We start from the raw sequence: 23,752 nt of genomic DNA, 5'->3' as shown, positions 1-23,752 counted from the left end.
TACCAAGCCAGGGAAAAGTGGATCCCTTTTCTACAACTATAAAAAATACTTTTCCACTGTGCTGATGGCAATTGCCGGTGCGGACTGCCGTTTTCTCGCAGTGGACATTGGTGCGTTTGGCCGTTCAAATGACTCGCGCACATTTAAAGAGTCGGATATGGGCCAAAAATTATATGGGAACAATTTTAATTTCCCACAGCCACGACCTCTTCCCCACACCGAAGGCCCTGCGATGCCATTTGTTGTGGTTGGGGATGAGGCATTCCAAATGTCTGCCAACCTATTGAAACCCTACTCCAGTCGGGGCTTGGACCATACAAAAAGGGTGTTCAATTACAGACTGTCCAGGGCCAGAAGGACTGTGGAGTGCGCCTTTGGCATCCTTGTCTCCAAATGGCGGATATTAGGATCCGCCATTAATCTGAAAACTGAGACAGTGGATGAGGTGGTGAAGGCGTGTGTGGTTCTCCACAATTATATTCTGTCCAAAGAGAGACTGAACGTGGATCTCGATGAAACCATAGCCAACCCATTGCCCGATTTCCATGATCATCCTCTGAGGACAAGTGTGGAAATTGCGCAGATGAGGGATCGTTTTGCGGCCTATTTTGTGTCAGATGTTGGCCGTGTGTCATGGCAAGATACAATGGTGTAGTAAACTGTTGGACTGTATTCTGGTGTGACTATGCTAAAAATAGTTCACCAATGTAATGTGCCTTATCTAAAAAACTTGGAACCCTTTGTTTTTAAAATGTTGTGTTTTAATAAAAAAATTTTCTTCAGTTTTCTACCATGCTTCAAAGACAAAATTTATACCATACCATATAACATATTTATTTGTCAGATCGCCGTGTATCGTTGTGTTTGACAGCAAAAACAACGATACCAGCGATGTTTTACAATGGTAATCAGGGTAAATATCGGCTTACTAAGCGTAGGGCGGCGCTTAGTAACCTGATATTTACCCTGTTTACCAGTGTGAAAGTTTAAAAAAAAACAGTACATATACTCATCTTCGCGTCCCCCGGCGTATGCTTCCTGCACTGACTGAGCGCCGGCCGGAAAGTGAATGCACAGCACAGCGGTGATGTGACCGCTCTGCTGTTAGGGCCGTCACTCAGTCAGGGCAGGGAAGCGGACGCCGGGGGACGCAATTCTGAGTGTATGTACTGTTGTTTTATTTACATTTAACACTGGTAACCAGGGTAATCATCGGAAGCGCGGCGGCCTGCGCTTAGCAACCTGATGTTTACCCTGGTTACCCGGGGACCTCGGCATCGTTGGTCGCTGGAGAGCTGTCACACAGACAGCTCTCCAGCGACCAAATAGCGATGCTGCAGTGATCTGCATCATTGTATGTTTCGCTGCAGCATTGTTAAGTGTGAAGGTACCTTTACGGTATGTGTCCACGTTCAGGATTGCATCAGGATTTTGTCACGATTTTTCATCAGTATTTGTAAGCCAAAACCAGGAGTGGAACAATTAGAGGCAAAGTAGAATAGAAACATCTGATCCACTTCTGTATTTATCACCCACTCCTGGTTTTGGGTTACAAATACTGATGAAAAATCGTGACCAAATCCTGATGCAATCCTGAGCGTGGACACATACCCTTAGTGATTGAAAACACCTCATACACTATATTGTTTGTAAACACCTCATACAGCAATGAGAGACACACCAAAAAAGGCAAAATAAAAATGGTAAAAATAGTGTCTGACATTGCATATATGAGTTGTTTGAAGCACAAAATATGTGTAGACGGCGCACGGTGTGACTTGCTGAGAAGTATACAGGAAAATAAGAGCAAATATTGTTGTATTAAAACCAAAATTTTTTATTGGGGGGAAACAGAAAAAAAAAAGGGGAAATAAACTTAGGGGGTATCAACCTGTGCCACCATGGGGGAATGGTATGTTTCTTTTTGGGAATGGGGAGCGGAAAATGAGGATGATGACGACGACGACGAGGAGGAGGATGTTGACCTATTATAGTCCAGGAGGCTGGATGGCAGGTCTAAACCCTCCGCAGGGTATAATGGGGAGGAAACCGCCACCTCTGTAGGGGAGGGAGGAGGCAACACGAGCCTTTGCGTGGTTCTTGGTTGGCTCTGGCTGCTCCTGCTGCGGCTAGAGCCCCGACGTGTACTTGTTGTTTGTACTGGAGCAGCCAGAGCCTCAGTGCGTGTCCTCTTGCTTTTGTGCTTTCTTTTCCTTTTCTTTCCACGATCGGTATTAGCTCCCCCAGAATGATGGCTGCGGGAGGATGAGGGCCTGGCAGGAGCAGGAGTCGGTGGCACACTGCTATGGTGCCTGTGGTGGCGTCGCTCGGCACTTGGACCAGGGTGGGGTGGCTGGAGTGGCTCTGCAGCAGTAGTCGGAGTCATGCTAGCCAGCGACGGCACTACGGGCAGTGTCGCTGACTGCATGACCCGAGCCTGCTGCAGAGCCCTCACGTAGGCATTGTTGCAGGATTGCATCACCGAAATCTGGAGTTCCGGCGTAAGGTGTTCCACCATGCCCTTACCAATAGTACTTAAAAAATGTTTTGCCGGATTCGAGAGCTCGGCTTCCATATTTTCAAGGCGTCGTTCGATACTGGACAGACGAGTGTCCATTTTATCGCTCAACGCCTTGAAACAGTTCTGGAAAACCGTGCTCAAATGCAAAAATTCGGGCATGGCTGGCCTGTCCGAGGCCCGCTGGCGCTGTCGGGAATTCCCAAACGAAGGTGCGCCAGAGGCCTCGTGCAGGGGAACACCTGATGGACCGGCTGCCGGTTCTCCAGATGGTGGTGCAAGCCTGCTGTCGCTGTGGGAGGGCTGTGACGGGTCAGATGGCGATTCATGAAGGTCCGCTCCTGCGGGGCGAGCTCGCTCGAGGGTGCTGCTGTGTGTCCTGTGAAAAGATAAGGAAAGAATTAGCCTTCAATTAATTAACTATCACATACGCCAACTCCTGTAATAAAACATTACATGACACATCAATACATTACAATCCCCTGTCTCTCAGTCTGTGTGACCTATAATAAATTGCTGATTGTAATCGCCAGCTGACCATTAGGGCTGACGATAACAATCATGGACATACCTACGGCAGAAAATGACTGGTCATTCCCGCTGCCAAAGCCAATGCATACCTCTGTCATCGTTTTCAAAAAATTTTTTTAAAAAAATCTTTCTTGATGCTGCCTATGCCGCCAAATTAGTAAAAAATTTAAAGTCAAGAAAAACATTAAAAAAAAAAAAAAAAAAAAGTCACTTTGCTGATCTGATCGCAGGAACGGCCATGACGTTAGGATCATGTGATCCAGACGTCATCATTATTCCTGCGATCAGAACTACCCTGACTCAGAACGTAACCTGTCATGGACTACAATGACTCACGCCTAACCAAAAAAATTACTAATGGGCTATATACCATTCCACTAGGGTAAAAGGATGGCCAAAATGCTACGATGACTACATGGATGGCCAATACACTATGTTCCTTTGGAAATATACTATGTGTATATGTAGCTAGAACGTGTACTATGTGGCTGCGATATAGTGGCCTGGCAATCTACTATGTGGATGCACAATGTACGTGGCTGGGCAATGTACTATGTGGCTGTGCAATATGGTATGTGGCCAAAATACTTACTGTCGGCGGGTAAGGACCGGTCTTAGGAACTGGAGTGCCCTGTTATATTTATAGGGCACCGCCTTGGACGCAGCAGCACCACTCCGAGCTTGCTCCTCCGCAGCACGGATCCCCTTATTGAAACGGTCCTTCATGGATCGCCATCTGGTCCTCAACTTTTTCACTGTGAATGTAAAGACAAAAAAATGGTTACATATTTAGCATTTTAAAAGGCTAAAACAACCGTGTGCGATGCAAAGTTTAGGCGTTGATCGCATCACACACGGTTGTGTTTATCCTGGCAAGATGGGTCATAGCAGCGTATCTGCAATACTCACTAAAGTTGCCTTTGGCCTTCGCTGAGGCACTGTCAAAGCTATCCCACAGCGACTTTGCCACCTCTGCCCACAAACGCCTCGACACCACCTGGTCCATGTGCCGAGGGTCACGGCTGTCCCACAACGGGCCACGCTCCTGGATGCTGGAGATCAGGAGGTCCACATCAATACTGTCTCCTTGGGCCCGTTGTGAAACCTAGAAAAATTAGAAAACAAATAGGTTACAAATATGCAAATAATAACAACCACCAGTACCTGGCATGATAGGTACCTTTGCCCTATCCTTTGCCATTTGATGTATGTATATTGATGTTTTCTACACCTGTGTTTTGGAATGTTTGTGTGCAGGGAGTTCAACTTTATTTTACCTTCCCCCAATACTTGCTGCCCTGAAAATCTATAATGTAATTAAAGGCCCCGTCTCACATAGCGATTTACCAACGATCACGACCAGCTATACTACCTGGCCGTGATCGTTGGTAAGTCGTTGTGTGGTTGCTGGGGAGCTTTCACACAGACCGCTCTCTCCAGCGACCAACGATCAGGGGAACGACTTCAGCATCGTTGAAACTGTCTTCAACGATGCCGAAGTCCCCCTGCAGCACCCGGGTAACCAGGGTAAACATCGGGTTACTAAGCGCGGCCCTGCGCTTAGTAACCCGATGTTTACCCTGGTTACCAGTGAAGACATCGCTGGATCGGTGTCACACACACCGATTCAGCGATGTCAGCGGGACCTCAACGACCAAAAATTGGCCCAGGCCATTCCAACACGACCAGCGATCTCACAGCAGGGGCCTGATCGCTGGTACGTGTCACACATAGCGAGATCGCTACTGAGGTCGCTGTTGCGTCACAAAACTTGTGACTCAGCAGCGATCTCGCTAGCGATCTCGCTATGTGTGACGGGGGCCTAAGCTTAGTAAACATCCCTAGTGAAAGCAGGATGCTCCTCAAATGTAATGTTCCTCACAGCAGGATGCTACTGGAAAAAAAAAAGATAAAAAAAAAAAAATACTCACTCGCCGGCCTGACGCCACATCTTGGCCCCGATCTCTCTGCTCCCGCTGACTGCCTTCCCCCTCACTTGAAGAAGCCTGGAAAAATTGTATACAAAAATTATTGTCAATGCTACAAATGGCAGCGAATAGTAAGCAAATGGACATAATTACTCACCGCACTCCCCCGCGCCGATTGGCTATGCTCAGAAGAACTTGGCATTCTTGCAAGTTTGTTCTGCAATGAAAAAATGAGCAAAAAATCACATCCAATGCCACATACAATAAAATAGGCCCAAAACATTAAAACAACCACAATTGACTGTTGACTGATAGGACAATGCAAACTCAAAAAGCGACACCACAACGCCATACATTGCAAGAGAATGCAATCGAAGAAACAATACAAGAATAGACCCAAACAAAATTAAGCAAAAATAAACACCTATGTAAAAATTTCTAAAGCTACAAAATTATTAAAAAAAAACTTACAGGAAAAAAAAGGCACAATGAAATAGCAAACTAATGAACGCCATAATTTACAATTACAACAAGACATGATCCAAAACAACACCATCTGGTGACATCCACCGAAATACATCAGAAAAAGGCGCTAAATAACATTCTAGATAATAAGCAATAAACATTACGGGACAACCGCTGTTACAATATACAGCAACCCAAAAGATAAAACATAGTCAAATAGAAAAGAAAACACAATAAATTTAAAAAAAAAGGCCACCAACTAAAAAAAAAAAAAAAATAAAGGCCATACTACACACTTGTTAATGGAAACATTCAAGAAAGGAGATACATACGGAAGCCATAGGGAAAACGACGTTAAACCATCATAGTTAAAACCAAAAAAAAAAGGGAAAATACAATTGAAAATAGAATGGCATATAGCAGCCCAGAACAATACAATACAAATGAAACATCATAAATGTAGCCCCCCCACCAGCACGAAAAGACACTCAAGTAAAGCAAAAAAACGGACAACAGCATAATAAAACACAGCAAGACATGAGCCAAGAAAATGCTATACGGTTACCCCCAACAATAGAAACCAGAAAAAGACATGCACCAGAAATTTAACATAAAAATCTGCCGTATTAAAGACATTGAACAACCGCATGACACCAGAACAACCCAAAATCCCTAAAACCAATCCAAAACCAAGCAAGGCCGGTGACAATAAACGGCATCATATAACGCCAGAAGTACATCAAAACCAGATTAAAAAACACAATTTTTCACTAACAACCCACAGTGCCATAACCGTACAATAGCACAGACCAAACATTGCACAAATTAAATCAAAATCAAAAAATAAAACACAGAATAAAAAATATGCAAAGAGAAATATATACTTACAGGTTGTGAAAGCAGGTTTCTCCTCAGTGACTTGTCTTGTCTGATAGCCTTGTGAAAGACAATGCCAAACCCCTTTTTTTCTCTCTATATATAGTGGGTTTTTTTTGTCTAGACAAAGTCTAGACAATGTTTTGCATTTTTTAGTGGAAAACGCATGCGTCGTACAACGCACCACAACGCAAGTACTTGCGTCGTCTGCGTTGTCAATACAAGTCAATGGGAAAAAAGGCGCATCGACGACGCAAACACGACGCAAACACGACGCATGCGTTTTTTACAAAGTCTGCACCGCCCAAAAAATGCAACATGTTGCGTTTGCCGCGCCCTGACAGGTGCGCCCTAACGCCGCATGCGGCGTACAACGCACCAAAACGCATGACAACGCATGTACATGCGGCCCCAATGTTAAAGATAGGGCCGCACGCCGCATGCGTTTTGGTGCGGCGACGACGCTGCGGCGCACACCGCAAATGTGAACGTAGCCTTAATGGGCCGCTTTTATGTGCGCACCCACAGTGTGGGTGGGAGTGTGCTCACCGTACCCCATTTCCCTGCAGGACCTGCAGGTGTTTGAGGACCTGCAGTGATGTCACGATCACACGACCAGCCCAGGTGATATACCTGGACCTGTGGCTCAGTCTGTGGTGTGTATTGGGAGAGCAGGAACTCCCACATAGCTCCCAGAGGAGCTAAAGAACTGTGCGGAAAAACTGAAGGTGAACCCTGCAGGGAATGGCCTCATAGGGGCTGTGTTTTGTTTGTTTTACCGTTATGCCAGCAAGGCTCTGTTTGTTTTGCTGAACCCTGCCAAGGTTTTTGCTATCCACAATAAACCAGCAGGTGATCCTTTACCAGAGCGGTTCCTGTCTCTACCTGTGGAAGCAGCCAAGTGTGGCAACCACTCACACAATATAAATATGAATTGTAATGGCCATATAGATTCACCAGTTGTGTGTAAATTTGTTGGAGCATTTTTGCTAAGCCTCAAATGCCACAAAGTAAACAGAAATGGCAGATCTACACCACTTTGACTATGTACTTCCTGCTGGAAGTGGTGTGACTGTTCCAACACTAGGTCATAAATTTGTAGTGTGCTTACATCTCCTTAAGGCCGGTTCAGTGTGTTTGTCTGCATTGTTAGCAGGTGCAGGAGCTACCTTATATTGCTTACTGTGTTTTTTTTCCCATACAGATTATCAATATTACACAGTGAATGCTTTTTCACTAAATACATACTTGGGCATTTACCTAAAAACTAAATTCAGTCTAAAATGTAAACATTCAAGAAATTGGAAATCAAGCAAAGTGTAGAAGCTTCATATGTATCTCATGGCGCTCCACCGTAATCCTTTTGTATGAAATATAAATGCAGAAATGTGTGTGAGCTGAGGATTAAAACTGCATGGATCATGGAAACTTGACTTACTGTAATAATTATAGGGAATAACTCAGGAGACTCTTTGCGTGGAACAAGACAACTACAGGACACAGTTTTATAAGTGGTAAAGTCTATATTATCACACGGTGATTCAAACAGGTGCAGAGAGAAACTCAAGTCCACAACACTTGGTGTAAATATTAAACGCAGCTTAGCAGTCTATAGGACACTTCAGAGGAAAATGCAATCAAGCAGAAAGTCTATGAAGCACAGTTATTCTTGAGGATACATGACACGAATAAATCCTTGTCTTAGTCCAAACACAGATAGATAAGCGTATAAGGCAGTTCAAATCATATCTTAGCTCAACCAGGGAGGCCTGGTTAATAGTCTCAGGTTTTTGCAGAGCAGAAACAGCTTACATGTCCAGCAAATGCAGATGGAAGTAAACACGAGCAGCAGATGAAGGAGGATTACTGGAAACTGGTGTATGCAGCAGGAACTCAGAGCAGAGTAGCAGGATCACCACACAGGTTCACAGGAGCAGGTATATAGCCAGGGAGTAATCAGAGGTCAGGAGCTGGATGCAAGGCAGAATACGCTAGCACAGACTGAAGGCTGGGGTGGAGTTTTATAGCAGGAAGACACAGTGCACATGAGACCAAAGATGCCATCTTGGAAAAGGGCAGTAATGCACAAAAGGTAAAAAAAGTTCAGAGTCCTGACACTTACTTTGTCTAGGTAAACTAAGAGTATGTGTCCACGGTCCGGAATCCCTGCGCTTTGGACACAGCAGATACCCCGTGCCGCCCCCTGTTGTACTCATTGAACACATGCGGAATCACTGCATCGTATTCATAGACTAGGTTATTTATCTTGCGGAGACGCTCCGCAAGATAAATTGACATGCTGCAGTCTATAAAGACACGCCACATGTCCGGTTACACAGGGCCGTTGGATGCGGCCCTGCACTCATAGTGGAGACGGGATTTCATAAAATCCCCTCCACTATGCTGTAACATCTGGATGCTGCGGATTGGACGCTGTGGATGGACGCAGCATCCAATCCGCAGCAAATACTGAAGGTTTCTGTCATGTCGGACGCTGTTTATACTAGGGCGTTCGACAGACAGCGGTAATTCCGCTTTTGTCCACTATTCGCTCAGTGGCGTCGGCTAGATTTTGTCTAGCTGGTCCGGGGTTAATTTTGCTGGTGCTAGGATTGGAAGCTGGGTCACGCCCACTGCCTTTAAATTGTTCTTCTGAACATTGGGCATCGCCGATTATAGCTTCTGTCTTGTGCTTGGATATCTCGGTCTGGAGTGGTGGTCTAGGAAAAGGAGTATCGTATCTGGTGGTGTATATTTCCCTTTGTCATATTTTCCTCCTTCCTATATTTGTATTTGTTTTGCCCTGAGCACTTGTAGTGTATTCCTGTGTGACTGCGGCGTGGTGTATATTTTCCGTTATCCTTGTCTGTGCTAACTGTGGGTATTGGTTAGTGGTCTCTTCACTGGGTGGTGGGTGGAGGTTTCAGCCTAGGGTTGAAACACGAGACAGGGAGAGGGTGGAGGCCCAGACATGCACACCATCAGTGTAAACTCTGGGAGAGGGTCAGTCAGGGTTTCCCAGAGTTGAGGGAAATCGCAGGAGCCCGGGTTATTAGCTTTTGCCTACCTAGGTTTCCCGTGACATTATAATCAGCCAATATTATATTAATTCCATGGATCCCATGACTTCCGTAACCCGCCAGTTGAGGGCGCTGTCCCTACAGGTCACTGAGTTGAGGGGGGCAGTGCAGCAACAGGGACTAGCAGTATCTAATGTGCAAGCTGGAGCGGCAGGTAAAGTTGCTGAGCCTAAGTTTCCTTTGCCTGAAAGATTTGCTGGGGAACGCAGTAAATTTGCTACTTTTCGGGAAGCTTGCAAACTTTATTTTCGTATGCGCCCGATCTCAGGTAATGAGGCTCAGCGTGTGGGTCTGGTGTTGTCATTACTAAACGGGGACCCCCAAGCCTGGGCGTTTTCTTTACCTTCTGATTCTGCTGCATTTAACTCAGTGGAGAGTTTTTTTTCCGCTCTAGGAAACATTTACGATGATCCTGACAGAATGGCTCTAGCAGAATCTAAGATACGCACTATTCGACAGGGGGAGTGTTATGGTTCTCAATGGCAAGAGAACATAGCCCAGCATACATAGGAACTAGCTCTTGGAAGGATGGAAACTTAAACTGACCATGAACTAAACCTGCCGCACAACTAACAGTAGCCGGGTAGCGTAGCCTGCGTTTTATCCCTAGACGCCCAGCGCCGGCCGGAGGACTAACTAATCCTGGCAGAGGAAAATATAGTCCTGGCTCACCTCTAGAGAAATTTCCCCGAAAGGCAGACAGAGGCCCCCACATATATTGGCGGTGATTTAAGATGAAAATGACAAACGTAGTATGAAAATAGGTTTAGCAAAATCGAGGTCCGCTTACTAGATAGCAGGAAGACAGAAAGGGTACTTTCATGGTCAGCTGAAAACCCTATCAATACACCATCCTGAAATTACTTTAAGACTCTAGTATTAACTCATAACATCAGAGTGGCAATTTCAGATCACAAGAGCTTTCCAGACACAGAAACGAAACTGCAGCTGTGAACTGGAACAAAATGCAAAAAACAAACAAGGACAAAAGTACGACTTAGCTGGAAGTTGTCTGGTAGCAGGAACATGCACAGAAAGGCTTCTGATTACAATGTTGACCGGCATGGAAGTGACAGAGGAGCAAGGTTAAATAGCGACTCCCACATCCTGATGGGAACAGGTGAACAGAGGGGATGATGCACACAAGTTCAATTCCACCAGTGGCCACCGGGGGAGCCCAAAATCCAATTTCACAACAGTACCCCCCCCCTCAAGGAGGGGGCACCGAACCCTCACCAGAACCACCAGGGCGATCAGGATGAGCCCTATGAAAGGCACGGACCAGATCGGAGGCATGAACATCAGAGGCAGTCACCCAAGAATTATCCTCCTGACCGTATCCCTTCCATTTGACCAGATACTGGAGTTTCCGTCTGGAAACACGGGAGTCCAAGATTTTTTCCACAACGTACTCCAACTCGCCCTCAACCAACACCGGAGCAGGAGGCTCAACGGAAGGCACAACCGGTACCTCATACCTGCGCAACAATGACCGATGAAAAACATTATGAATAGAAAAAGATGCAGGGAGGTCCAAACGGAAGGACACAGGGTTAAGAATCTCCAATATCTTGTACGGGCCGATGAACCGAGGCTTAAACTTAGGAGAAGAAACCCTCATAGGGACAAAACGAGAAGACAACCACACCAAGTCCCCGACACAAAGCCGAGGACCAACCCGACGCCGGCGGTTGGCAAAAAGCTGAGTCTTCTCCTGGGACAACTTCAAATTGTCCACCACCTGCCCCCAAATCTGATGCAACCTCTCCACCACAGCATCCACTCCAGGACAATCCGAAGATTCCACCTGACCGGAGGAAAATCGAGGATGAAACCCCGAATTACAGAAAAAAGGAGACACCAAGGTGGCAGAGCTGGCCCGATTATTGAGGGCAAACTCCGCTAAAGGCAAAAAAGCAACCCAATCATCCTGATCTGCAGACACAAAACACCTCAAATATGTCTCCAAAGTCTGATTCGTCCGCTCGGTCTGGCCATTAGTCTGAGGATGGAAAGCAGACGAGAAAGACAAATCTATGCCCATCCTAGCACAGAATGCCCGCCAAAATCTAGACACGAATTGGGTTCCTCTGTCAGAAACGATATTCTCCGGAATACCATGCAAACGAACCACATTTTGAAAAAACAGAGGAACCAACTCGGAAGAAGAAGGCAACTTAGGCAGGGGAACCAAATGGACCATCTTAGAGAAACGGTCACACACCACCCAGATGACAGACATCTTCTGAGAAACAGGAAGATCCGAAATAAAATCCATCGAGATGTGCGTCCAAGGCCTCTTCGGGATAGGCAAGGGCAACAACAATCCACTAGCCCGAGAACAACAAGGCTTGGCCCGAGCACAAACGTCACAAGACTGCACAAAGCCTCGTACATCTCGTGACAGGGAAGGCCACCAGAAGGACCTTGCCACCAAATCCCTGGTACCAAAGATTCCAGGATGACCTGCCAACGCAGAAGAATGAACCTCAGAAATGACTTTACTGGTCCAATCATCAGGAACAAACAGTCTACCAGGTGGGCAACGATCAGGTCTATCCGCCTGAAAATCCTGCAAGGCCCGCCGCAGGTCTGGAGAAACGGCAGACAATATCACTCCATCCTTAAGGATACCTGTAGGTTCAGAATTACCAGGGGAGTCAGGCTCAAAACTCCTAGAAAGGGCATCCGCCTTAACATTCTTAGAACCCGGTAGGTATGACACCACAAAATTAAACCGAGAGAAAAACAACGACCAGCGCGCCTGTCTAGGATTCAGGCGTCTGGCGGACTCAAGATAAATCAAATTCTTGTGGTCGGTCAATACCACCACCTGATGTCTAGCCCCCTCAAGCCAATGACGCCACTCCTCAAAAGCCCACTTCATGGCCAAAAGCTCCCGATTCCCAATATCATAATTCCGCTCGGCGGGCGAAAATTTACGAGAAATAAAAGCACAAGGTTTCATCACGGAGCAGTCGGAACTTCTTTGCGACAAAACCGCCCCAGCTCCGATTTCAGAAGCGTCGACCTCAACCTGAAAAGGAAGAGCAACATCAGGCTGACGCAACACAGGGGCGGAAGAAAAGCGGCGCTTAAGCTCCCGAAAGGCCTCCACAGCAGCAGGGGACCAATCAGCAACATCAGCACCCTTCTTAGTCAAATCAGTCAATGGTTTAACAACATCAGAAAAACCAGCAATAAATCAACGATAAAAGTTAGCAAAGCCCAAAAATTTCTGAAGACTCTTAAGAGAAGAGGGTTGCGTCCAATCACAAATAGCCCGAACCTTGACAGGATCCATCTCGATGGAAGAGGGGGAAAAAATGTATCCCAAGAAGGAAATCTTTTGAACCCCAAAAACGCACTTAGAACCCTTCACACACAAGGAATTAGACCGCAAAACCTGAAAAACCCTCCTGACCTGCTGGACATGAGAGTCCCAGTCATCCGAAAAAATCAGAATATCATCCAGATACACGATCATAAATTTATCCAAATAATCACGGAAAATGTCATGCATAAAGGACTGAAAGACTGAAGGGGCATTTGAAAGGCCAAAAGGCATCACCAAATACTCAAAGTGGCCCTCGGGCGTATTAAATGCGGTTTTCCACTCATCCCCCTGCTTAATTCGCACCAAATTATACGCCCCACGGAGATCTATCTTAGAGAACCACTTGGCCCCCTTTATGCGAGCAAACAAATCAGTCAGCAGTGGCAACGGATATTGATATTTAACCGTGATTTTATTCAAAAGCCAATAATCAATACACGGCCTCAAAGAGCCATCTTTCTTAGACACAAAGAAAAAACCGGCTCCTAAGGGAGATGACGAAGGACGAATATGTCCCTTTTCCAAGGACTCCTTTATATATTCTCGCATAGCAGCATGTTCAGGCACAGACAGATTAAATAAACGACCCTTAGGGTATTTACTACCCGGAATCAAATCTATGGCACAATCGCACTCCCGGTGCGGAGGTAATGAACCAAGCTTAGGTTCTTCAAAAACGTCACGATAGTCAGACAAGAATTCAGGAATCTCAGAGGGAATAGATGACGAAATGGAAACCAAAGGTACGTCCCCATGCATCCCCTTACATCCCCAGCTTAACACAGACATAGCGTTCCAGTCGAGGACTGGGTTATGAGATTGCAGCCATGGCAATCCAAGCACCAACACATCATGTAGATTATACAGCACAAGAAAGCGAATAATCTCCTGATGATCCGGATTAATTCGCATAGTTACTTGTGTCCAGTATTGTGGTTTATTACTAGCCAATGGGGTGGAGTCAATCCCCTTCAGAGGTATAGGAGTTTCAAGAGGCTCTAAATCATACCCACAGCGTTTGGCAAAGGACCAATCCATAAGACTCAAAGCGGCGCCAGAGTCGACATAGGCATCCGCGGTAATAGATGATAAAGAACAAATCAGGGTCACAGATAGAATAAACTTAGACTGAAAAGTGCCAATTGAAACTGACTTATCAAGCTTCTTAGTACGCTTAGAGCATGCTGATATAACATGAGTTGAATCACCACAATAAAAGCACAACCCATTTTTTCGTCTAAAATTCTGCCGTTCGCTTCTGGACAGAATTCTATCACATTGCATATTCTCTGGCGTCTTCTCAGTAGACACCGCCAAATGGTGCACAGGTTTGCGCTCCCGCAGACGTCTATCGATCTGGATAGCCATTGTCATGGACTCATTCAGACCCGCAGGCACAGGGAACCCCACCATAACATCCTTAACGGCATCAGAGAGACCCTCTCTGAAATTCGCCGCCAGGGCGCACTCATTCCACTGAGTAAGCACAGACCATTTACGGAATTTTTGGCAGTATATTTCAACTTCATCTTGCCCCTGAGATAGGGACATCAAGGCTTTTTCCGCCTGAAGCTCTAAATGAGGTTCCTCATAAAGCAACCCCAAGGCCAGAAAAAACGCATCCACATTGAGCAACGCAGGATCCCCTGGAGCCAATGCAAAAGCCCAATCTTGAGGGTCGCCCCGGAGCAAGGAAATCACAATCCTGACCTGCTGAGCAGGATCTCCAGCAGAGCGAGATTTCAGGGACAAAAACAACTTGCAATTATTTTTGAAATTTTGAAAGCAAGATCTATTCCCCGAGAAAAATTCAGGCAAAGGAATTCTAGGTTCAGATATAGGAACATGAACAACAAAATCTTGTAAATTTTGAACTTTCGTGGTGAGATTATTCAAACCTGCAGCTAAACTCTGAATATCCATTTTAAACAGGTGAACACAGAGCCATTCCAGGATTAGAAGGAGAGAGAGAGAGGAAGGCTGCAATATAGGCAGACTTGCAAGTGATTCAATTGAAAGCACACTCAGAACTGAAGGAAAAAAAAAAAAAAAAAAATTTTTCAGCAGACTTCTTTTTTCTCTCCTTTCTCTGCCAATTAATTTAACCCTTTGTGGGCCGGTCAAACTGTTATGGTTCTCAATGGCAAGAGAACATAGCCCAGCATACATAGGAACTAGCTCTTGGAAGGATGGAAACTTAAACTGACCATGAACTAAACCTGCCGCACAACTAACAGTAGCCGGGTAGCGTAGCCTGCGTTTTATCCCTAGACGCCCAGCGCCGGCCAGAGGACTAACTAATCCTGGCAGAGGAAAATATAGTCCTGGCTCACCTCTAGAGAAATTTCCCCGAAAGGCAGACAGAGGCCCCCACATATATTGGCGGTGATTTAAGATGAAAATGACAAACGTAGTATGAAAATAGGTTTAGCAAAATCGAGGTCCGCTTACTAGATAGCAGGAAGACAGAAAGGGTACTTTCATGGTCAGCTGAAAACCCTATCAATACACCATCCTGAAATTACTTTAAGACTCTAGTATTAACTCATAACATCAGAGTGGCAATTTCAGATCACAAGAGCTTTCCAGACACAGAAACGAAACTGCAGCTGTGAACTGGAACAAAATGCAAAAAACAAACAAGGACAAAAGTACGACTTAGCTGGAAGTTGTCTGGTAGCAGGAACATGCACAGAAAGGCTTCTGATTACAATGTTGACCGGCATGGAAGTGACAGAGGAGCAAGGTTAAATAGCGACTCCCACATCCTGATGGGAACAGGTGAACAGAGGGGATGATGCACACAAGTTCAATTCCACCAGTGGCCACCGGGGGAGCCCAAAATCCAATTTCACAACAGGGGAGCGTGTTGCAGAGGATTACTGTTCTGAATTTCGCCGCTGGGCGGTCGACACTCAGTGGAACGATCCCGCGCTGTGGAGTCAGTTTATTCATGGGGTTTCTGGAAGGGTTAAAGAATCCCTCCTGATGTACGAGGATCCTGCTTCTCTGGATTTCGCTATGAGTCTTGTTGTCCGCATTGATCGCCGTTTGCGTCAGGGGGAGCCTGAGACGCCGCCTGTGGGAGAAGGTGTAGGTTCACGTGAGGTAGCTGCAGGTGAGCCCACGGAGCCTATGCAAATCGCAGGGGTGTCACATGTTAAGCATCGAGCCCCTGTGCTCAGGAAGCAGGGAGCCTGTTTTTACTGTGGTAAAACTGGTCATTTTATTAACATTTGTCCTCTGCTGTCTAAGGAAAAACGCAACGGTGGAAAACTTCTAAGCTCAGAGGGTGTGGAGGAGACCAATCTGAGCTTATGCATATCCTCCATGGTGGTTTCTCAATGCATGCTCCCTGCCAAAGGATATTAATAGGATTATTATCGCTGGCAGAGAGCTGCCAATCACTGTTTTTGTGGATAGTGGTTCTGCCACAAATCTCATTGATGAGGAGTTTGCGCGCACAGCAGGTTTTAGGATTGAAAAACTGCCTCATCCTATCCGCGTGGTCACCATCAATGCAGCTCCTCTCTCACAGGGGGAGATTACTGAGTTTGTGGCTGAGGTGAAACTCCACATTGGGGTTCTACATTTCGAGCAGGTTACATGTAAGGTGCTCACTAATCTTCCTGCACAGGTGGTTTTGGGTTTCCCATGGTTGTCTATGCACAACCCGGTTATCGATTGGAAAACTCAGGACATAATTCAGTGGAGCGAATTCTGCCAGGAGAATTGCCTGGCCACATGTGTGTCTGCTGTGACTTCAAGCGTTCCTGAGTCACTTCTGGATTTTGCGGATGTGTTCTCTGAGAAGGGTTGTTCAGAGTTGCCACCACATCGCTCCTATGACTGTACTATCAGGTTTAAACCAGGGGCCAAATTGCCTAAAGCAAGGATGTTTAACATCTCCGGTCCGGAGAGACAAGCGTTAAAGGATTACATTGCTGACAGTTTGAGCAAAGGGCACATCAGGCCTTCGTCCTCGCCTGTGGCAGCGGGGTTCTTCTTCGTTAAGAAGAAAGATGGCGGACTACTCCCGTGTCTGGATTTCAGGGAGTTGAACCAGATTACGGTTCATGATCCATACCCTATGCCACTGATACCAGATTTGTTCAACCAGGTGGCAGGTACTAAGTGGTTTACCAAGCTTGACCTCAGGGGGGCGTACAACCTCATAAGAGTCCGTCAAGGTGATGAGTGGAAGACGGTTTTTAATACCCCTGAGGGTCATTTTGAAAATTTGGTGATGCCATTTGGGTTGACAAACGCACCAGCAGTGTTCCAACATTTCATAAATGATGTGTTCTCGCATGTTTTGGGGAAATTCGTTATTGTATACCTGGATGACATTCTCATATATTCTTGCGACCGTGATACTCATTTAGATCATGTCAGGCAGGTGTTACAGCTTCTCCGTGAGAATAAGCTCTATGCAAAACTTGAGAAATGTGTATTTTCGGTTCAGGACTTGCCTTTCTTGGGTTATATTGTGTCAGCTTCTGGGTTTAAAATGGACGCCGCTAAGGTGCAAGCGGTGTTGCGTTGGGAACGGCCTGATAACCTAAAAGCACTTCAGCGGTTCCTTGGGTTTTCTAACTACTGTAGGAAGTTTATCAAGGATTTTTCCATCATTGCTAAACCGCTAACAGACATGACTAAAAAGGGTACCAATTTCTCTGTTTGGCCTGAGGCCGCTGTACGCGCATTTGAATTTCTTAAGAACAGTTTTGTTTCGGCCCCCATTCTTGTGCAGCCAGACGTGTCAAAACCTTTTGTTGTGGAAGTTGATGCGTCTGAGGTTGGTGTGGGAGCGGTGTTGTCACAAGGCTCATCCTTGAGCGATTTGCGTCCTTGCGCCTATTTCTCCAAGAAACTGTCGACTGCCGAACGTAACTACGATATCGGCAACAGGGAGTTGTTGGCAATCAAGTTGGCCTTTGAGGAATGGCGACACTTTTTGGAGGGGTCGGTTCATCAGGTTACTGTAATTACCGACCATAAGAATTTGCTTTATTTGGAGTCTGCCAAGCGTCTATCTCCCAGGCAGGCTCGCTGGGCATTGTTTTTCACGCGGTTCAACTTTGTTGTCACTTACAGACCTCGGTCTAAAAACATTAAGGCGGATGCTCTGTCCAGGTGTTTTCCGGGGTGAGAACCTCGGGAAGATCCGGTACCGATCCTCCAAAAGGGTGTTGTGGTTTCGGCTCACAACCGAGGTTGAGGCTGAGACTGCCGAGGCTCAGGAGGAGGTACCATCTGAGCTTCCCATCAACAAATCGTTTGTACCGCTTCATCTCCGCTTAAAGGTTTTGGCGGAGCATCATGATGCTGTCCTGGCTGGCCACCCAGGGGTCAGGGGTACTTTGGAGTTGGTGTCACGTCGGTTTTGGTGGCCCAAAATCCGACAGGACGTGGTCTCATGTGTCAGCTTGCACCACGGGCGCTAGGGCTAAGACGCCCCGGTCCCGTCCTGTTGGCACACTACTTCCTCTCGAGGTACCTAGTAAGCCATGGACGGAGATCTCCATGGATTTATCACTGACTTGACTTCCTCAGCAGTGAACACGTTCATTTTGGTGATTGTTGATCGTTTCTCAAAAATGTCGCACTTTGTGTCTTTGCCTTCGTTGCCTAACGCTAAGACTTTGGCTCAGGTATTTGTGCAGGAGGTGGTCAGACTTCATGGGGTTCCGTCTGACATCGTTTCCGATAGAGGTACTCAGTGTGTGGCAAAATTTTGGAAAGCGTTTTGCTCACGGCTGGGAATCAAGTTGTCTAATTCTTCGGCGTTTCATCCTCAGTCGAATGGTCAGACCGAACATATGAACCAAAATTTGGAGCAGTACTTACACTGCTTTGTTTCTGATAACCAGGAGGAGTGGTCAACGTTCCTTCCTTTGGCTGAGTTTGCCATCAATAATCACCGCCAGGAGTCTTCTGGAGAGTCTCCGTTTTTTTGTGTTTACGGGCTACATCCTCAATTTTGTACTTTGAGTCAGGGGGGCTCTTCCGGCGTCCCGGAGGAAGACCAGTTAGGAGCACAACTGTCATCAGTCTGGAGGAGAGTTAAGCAGCGCTTGTTGAGCGTGGGTGCTAGGTACAAACGTGTGGCTGACAGTAGGCGTGTGCCAGGTCCGGACCTGAGTGTGGATGACTGGGTGTGGTTATCCACAAAAAACATAAGACTCAAAATACCATCCCTTAAATTGGGTCCTAGGTTTATTGGTCCATTTAAGGTCACCGCTGTCATTAACCCAGTAGCTTACCGATTGGAGCTTCCTACGGTGTATAAGATACACAACGTGTTCCACAGATCGTTGCTAAAAAGGTGGTGGGTCTTGTGGACGCGACACCGATGCCTCCTCCAGTCTTGGTGGATGGTAATTTGAAATTTGAAGTCTCCAAGGTGGTTGACTCTCGTGTAGTGCGCCGCACCTTACAGTACTTGGTACACTGGCGTGGTTATAGGCCGGAGGAGAGGTCCTGGGTACCAGCCTCGGACATTCATGCGGATCGGCTGGTCAGTATGTTTCATCGCCGCCATCCGGACATGCCGGATCCTATAAGTCATGAGGGCCCTGGGGTCCCTCGTAGAAGGCGGGGTACTGTCATGTCGGACGCTGTTCATACTAGGGCGTTCGACAGACAGCGGTAATTCCGCTTTTGTCCACTATGCGCTCAGTGGCGTCGGCTAGATTTTATCTAGCTGGTCCGGGGTTAGTTTTGCTGGTGCTAGGATTGGAAGCTGGGTCACGCCCACTGCCTTTAAATTGTTCTTCTGAACATTGGGCATCGCCGATTATAGCTTCTGTCTTGTGCTTGGTTATCTCGGTCTGGAGTGGTGGTCTAGGAAAAGGAGTATCGTATCTGGTGGTGTATATTTCCCTTTGTCATATTTTCCTCCTTCCTATATTTGTATTTGTTTTGCCCTGAGCACTTGTAATGTATTCCTGTGTGACTGCGGCGTGGTGTATATTTTCCGTTATCCTTGTCTGTGCTAACTGTGGGTATTGGTTAGTGGTCTCTTCACTGCGTGGTGTGTGGAGGTTTCAGCCTAGGGTTGAAACAGGAGACAGGGAGAGGGTGGAGGCCCAGACATGCACACCATCAGTGTAAACTCTGGGAGAGGGTCAGTCAGGGTTTCCCAGAGTTGAGGGAAATCGCAGGAGCCCGGGTTTCCAGTGACAGTTTCCTGACCGTGGAAACATAGCCTAACTTGGTAGTCTAGAGTGGCAACAGGCATCTACTGTTACATAACATTAAATCAATAGAAAAAAGGAGTTTACTTCCGAAATACTATATATAAAAATACCAATTGTATTTATAACATTAATCAAATTCCATCATAAAATATCATACAATTAACATAACATGCTCAGCATGAGAAAGCAAACGGTACCAGACCTGTGTGACCCATCACAAACCGCTATATATGTAATAAAGTGCTTAGTGCCAATTCAGTATTATGGGACAAGGCGCACCCTTGGATCCAATATTATTTAATCATGTCTCCTCATACCACTGAGATATACTTAATCATTCTACCCATATGTAGCATAACGTACTATCCCAGGTATGCTTCCTTACCCATATAGCAGATGGTGAATGGTCGCACAGTGCAGCCCCAATGCGCGTTTCGCGTTGGCTTAGTCGGGGCGGTACTGGTGTGTGTGTGTGTGTGGGGGAAGTTTTTATATGATTTTTAATTGTCCTTAATCGGACACAGATTGTAGCGCATGTGCGCCGCTGACTGCGCCGGGAACTGCATCATATCAGGCGCCCATCATGACGGAACACATCCAGGTACGTCTTTATGACGTCACTGAAGCGCAAACGTCACTACCAGGCGCCGTCCATAATGCCCCGGGACATCAGCCATGGAGGACATGCGCACTGTGTCCTGAAAGGTAACCCTCCCATATCAGAAGGGGACGAACCATGTTACAGCGTGTGAAGACATTAACTATTTACTACCCAATACACCATAAGGTACGGTAACTATCACAGCGGTGTACTATTTACAATCTACTGTGCACAAAATAGATAAATGTGAATTCCACTCATTGCTTTTCTGCCACAAATGAGCCTATATACAAAATGTTTATACATAAATATTAAAACCGCTTATTACAACATACAATGTGTTATATTATAATACTATCAAGACATACATAATACTCCCAAAATATATCGATATCGATAAATGTACTACCGTGACCAAAATTGTGTTATCAAATATAAACATTATTTATGAACATACACAAATTATACAGTTGCATATACAGCTTTTTTTATGTATACTAATGTGATGCTGTTTCATGGACCTCCCCTCTTGTTCATAATGCTGACATATCTTGGGTCCATCTTCCAGATTTTAGAGCAGGACATCCTCCCAAAATATCCCACCACAGTGTTCTTTGAAAAACATGCTTGTTTTGGCGTCATCACATGTGCTCTCAAAATATATTACTACATTAAAAACAAGAACAGAAAAAACATATATTAAAAACACACACAATACATATGGAGACCCTGTTACAAAAAGGAACTGAAACTAACTTGTTCATTAAGGCCTATCGGAGTGACCGTATTTAGAATCGTGATCCAACGGCATTCATGCTGTGCCAATTTCCGTTTCAAATCTCCCTCTCTAATACCAGCCCGTATCCTATCTATTCCTCTGATTTTTAATTCCCTAGGGTTACAATTATGAGATGCCTTAAAATGTTTGGGGATAGGTTTAAGGTTGACCCCATCTTCCACGTCACGCGATGCAATTATATCTCTGACGTGTTCCCGTGTACGGACACGCAATTCCCGAGATGTGAGACCTACATATATTAGCTTACACGGCCATACTGCATAATACACCACAAATGTGGTACTACAGCTAATATAATCTCGAATTTGAAATTCGCTTTTACCATCTGATGACGTGAAAGATGTGGCCCTCACGTGGTTTTTACATGCAAGGCAATCCCCACATGGATAGAATCCATTTTTCTGTGTGCCGGCATTAAACGGATCTTGAGTTTTAGCCACATAGCGGCTATGCACCACCATATCACGAATATTGTCACTTCGAGATGTGAGAAGGGGTCTGTCTGGAAGACATTTCTGTAATATCGAATCAGTTTTTAAGATGGGCCAATGCTTTTTTAAGATGTCCCTCATCATTTCCCACCTATGATTGTAAGTGGAAATGAATCTGATTTGGTTGTCCCCCATTTTTTTATCATTCTTTTTTGGTCTTAATAGCTCATTTCTATCCGCTCTTTTTGCCCTTTCATATCCTTTTTTAATGGAGCGCCGACTATACCCACGTTGGCCAAAGCGTTCACTCAAATCCCTCGCTTGCTCCTCGAACATACTGTCAGAAGTACAAATACGTCGTGCCCGAAGGAACTGTCCTATAGGGACAGCCTTTATCGTGGATTGACGATGAGATGATGAGGCATGCAACAAAGAATTCACTGAAGTCTCCTTGCGGTACATATCCTTGTAAATACACCCATTTTCCTGTACTTTCAATGTGATATCCAAAAAAGAAATCTCTTTTTTATTGTACAAATAGGTCAGCCTGATGTTGGAGCTGTTGTGATTAAGCCACACCATAAATTGTTGTAACTCAGAGACAGGGCCCTGCCAGATGAACAGAATATCATCTATATATCTGTACCATCCTAAAATTTGGGGGGAGGCCTGTGCGCCCTCAGGTATTATGCCTCTTTACAACAGCTCCAACATCAGGAGACTTCAGTGAATTCTATCCATGTGGGGATTGCCTTGCATGTAAAAACCACGTGAGGCCACATCTTTCACGTCATCAGATGGTAAAAGCGAATTTCAAATTAGAGATTATATTAGCTGTAGTACCACATTTGTGGTGTATTATGCAGTATGTCCGTGTAAGCTAATATACGTAGGTCTCACATCTCGGGAATTGCGTGTCCGTACACGGGAACACGTCAGAGATATAATTGCATCGCGTGACGTGGAAGATGGGGTCAACCTTAAACCTATCCCCAAACATTTTAAGGCATATCATAATTGTAACCCTAGGGAATTAAAAATCAGAGGAATAGATAGGATACGGGCTGGTATTAGAGAGGGAGATTTGAAACGGAAATTGGCACAGCATGAATGCCGTTGGATCACGATTCTAAATACGGTCACTCCGATAGGCCTTAATGAACAAGTTAGTTTCAGTTCCTTTTTGTAACAGGGTCTCCATATGTATTGTGTGTGTTTTTAATATATGTTTTTTCTGTTCTTGTTTTTAATGTAGTAATATATTTTGAGAGCACATGTGATGACGCCAAAACAAGCATGTTTTTCAAAGAACATTGTGGTGGGATATTTTGGGAGGATGTCCTGCTATAAAATCTGGAAGATGGACCCAAGATATGTCAGCATTATGAACAAGAGGGGAGGTCCATGAAACAGCATCACTTTAGTATACATAAAAAAAGCTGTATATGCAACTGTATAATTTGTGTATGTTCATAAATAATGTTTATATTTGATAACACAATTTTGGTCACGGTAGTACATTTATCGATATCGATATATTTTGGGAGTATTATGTATGTCATGATAGTATTATAATATAACACATTGTATGTTGTAATAAGCGGTGTTAATATTTATGTATAAACATTTTGTATATAGGCTCATTTGTGGCAGAAAAGCAATGAGTGGAATTCACATTTATCTATTTTGTGCACAGTAGATTGTAAATAGTACACCGCTGTGATAGTTACCGTACCTTATGGTGTATTGGGTAGTAAATAGTTAATGTCTTCACACGCTGTAACATGGTTCGTCCCCTTCTGATATGGGAGGGTTACCTTTCAGGACACAGTGCGCGTGTCCTCCATGGCTGATGTCCCGGGGCATTATGGACGGCGCCTGGTAGTGACGTTTGCACTTCAGTGACGTCATAAAGACGTCCCTGGATGCGTTCCGTCATGATGGGCGCCTGATATGATGCAGTTCCCGGCGCGGTCAGCGGCGC

At 45.5% G+C, this 23,752-nt stretch overlaps 2 protein-coding genes across 4 annotated transcripts in view; one reads left to right on the top strand and one right to left on the bottom strand.

The window, feature by feature from the left end:
• The window catches only part of C1H5orf63 (chromosome 1 C5orf63 homolog), a 205,269-nt gene that overhangs the window by 48,881 nt on the left and 132,636 nt on the right, over positions 1-23,752 (top strand). The gene's annotated exons all lie outside the window — the stretch shown is intronic.
• LOC143793899 (uncharacterized) lies at positions 1,661-4,055 on the bottom strand. Its single transcript, XM_077280842.1, has 3 exons — positions 3,959-4,055; positions 3,642-3,804; positions 1,661-2,897 (listed from the first exon to the last, which is right to left on the bottom strand). Exons 1-3 carry the CDS (start codon positions 4,053-4,055, stop codon positions 1,877-1,879), a joined length of 1,281 nt encoding a protein of 426 aa, XP_077136957.1. The 3' UTR covers positions 1,661-1,876.

This window comes from Ranitomeya variabilis, chromosome 1, assembly GCF_051348905.1.
Source record: "Ranitomeya variabilis isolate aRanVar5 chromosome 1, aRanVar5.hap1, whole genome shotgun sequence".
NCBI classification, from domain to species: Eukaryota; Metazoa; Chordata; class Amphibia; order Anura; family Dendrobatidae; genus Ranitomeya; species Ranitomeya variabilis.
Note: the sequence above shows the minus strand (reverse complement) of the source record. Positions and strands in the feature narration are given on the sequence as shown.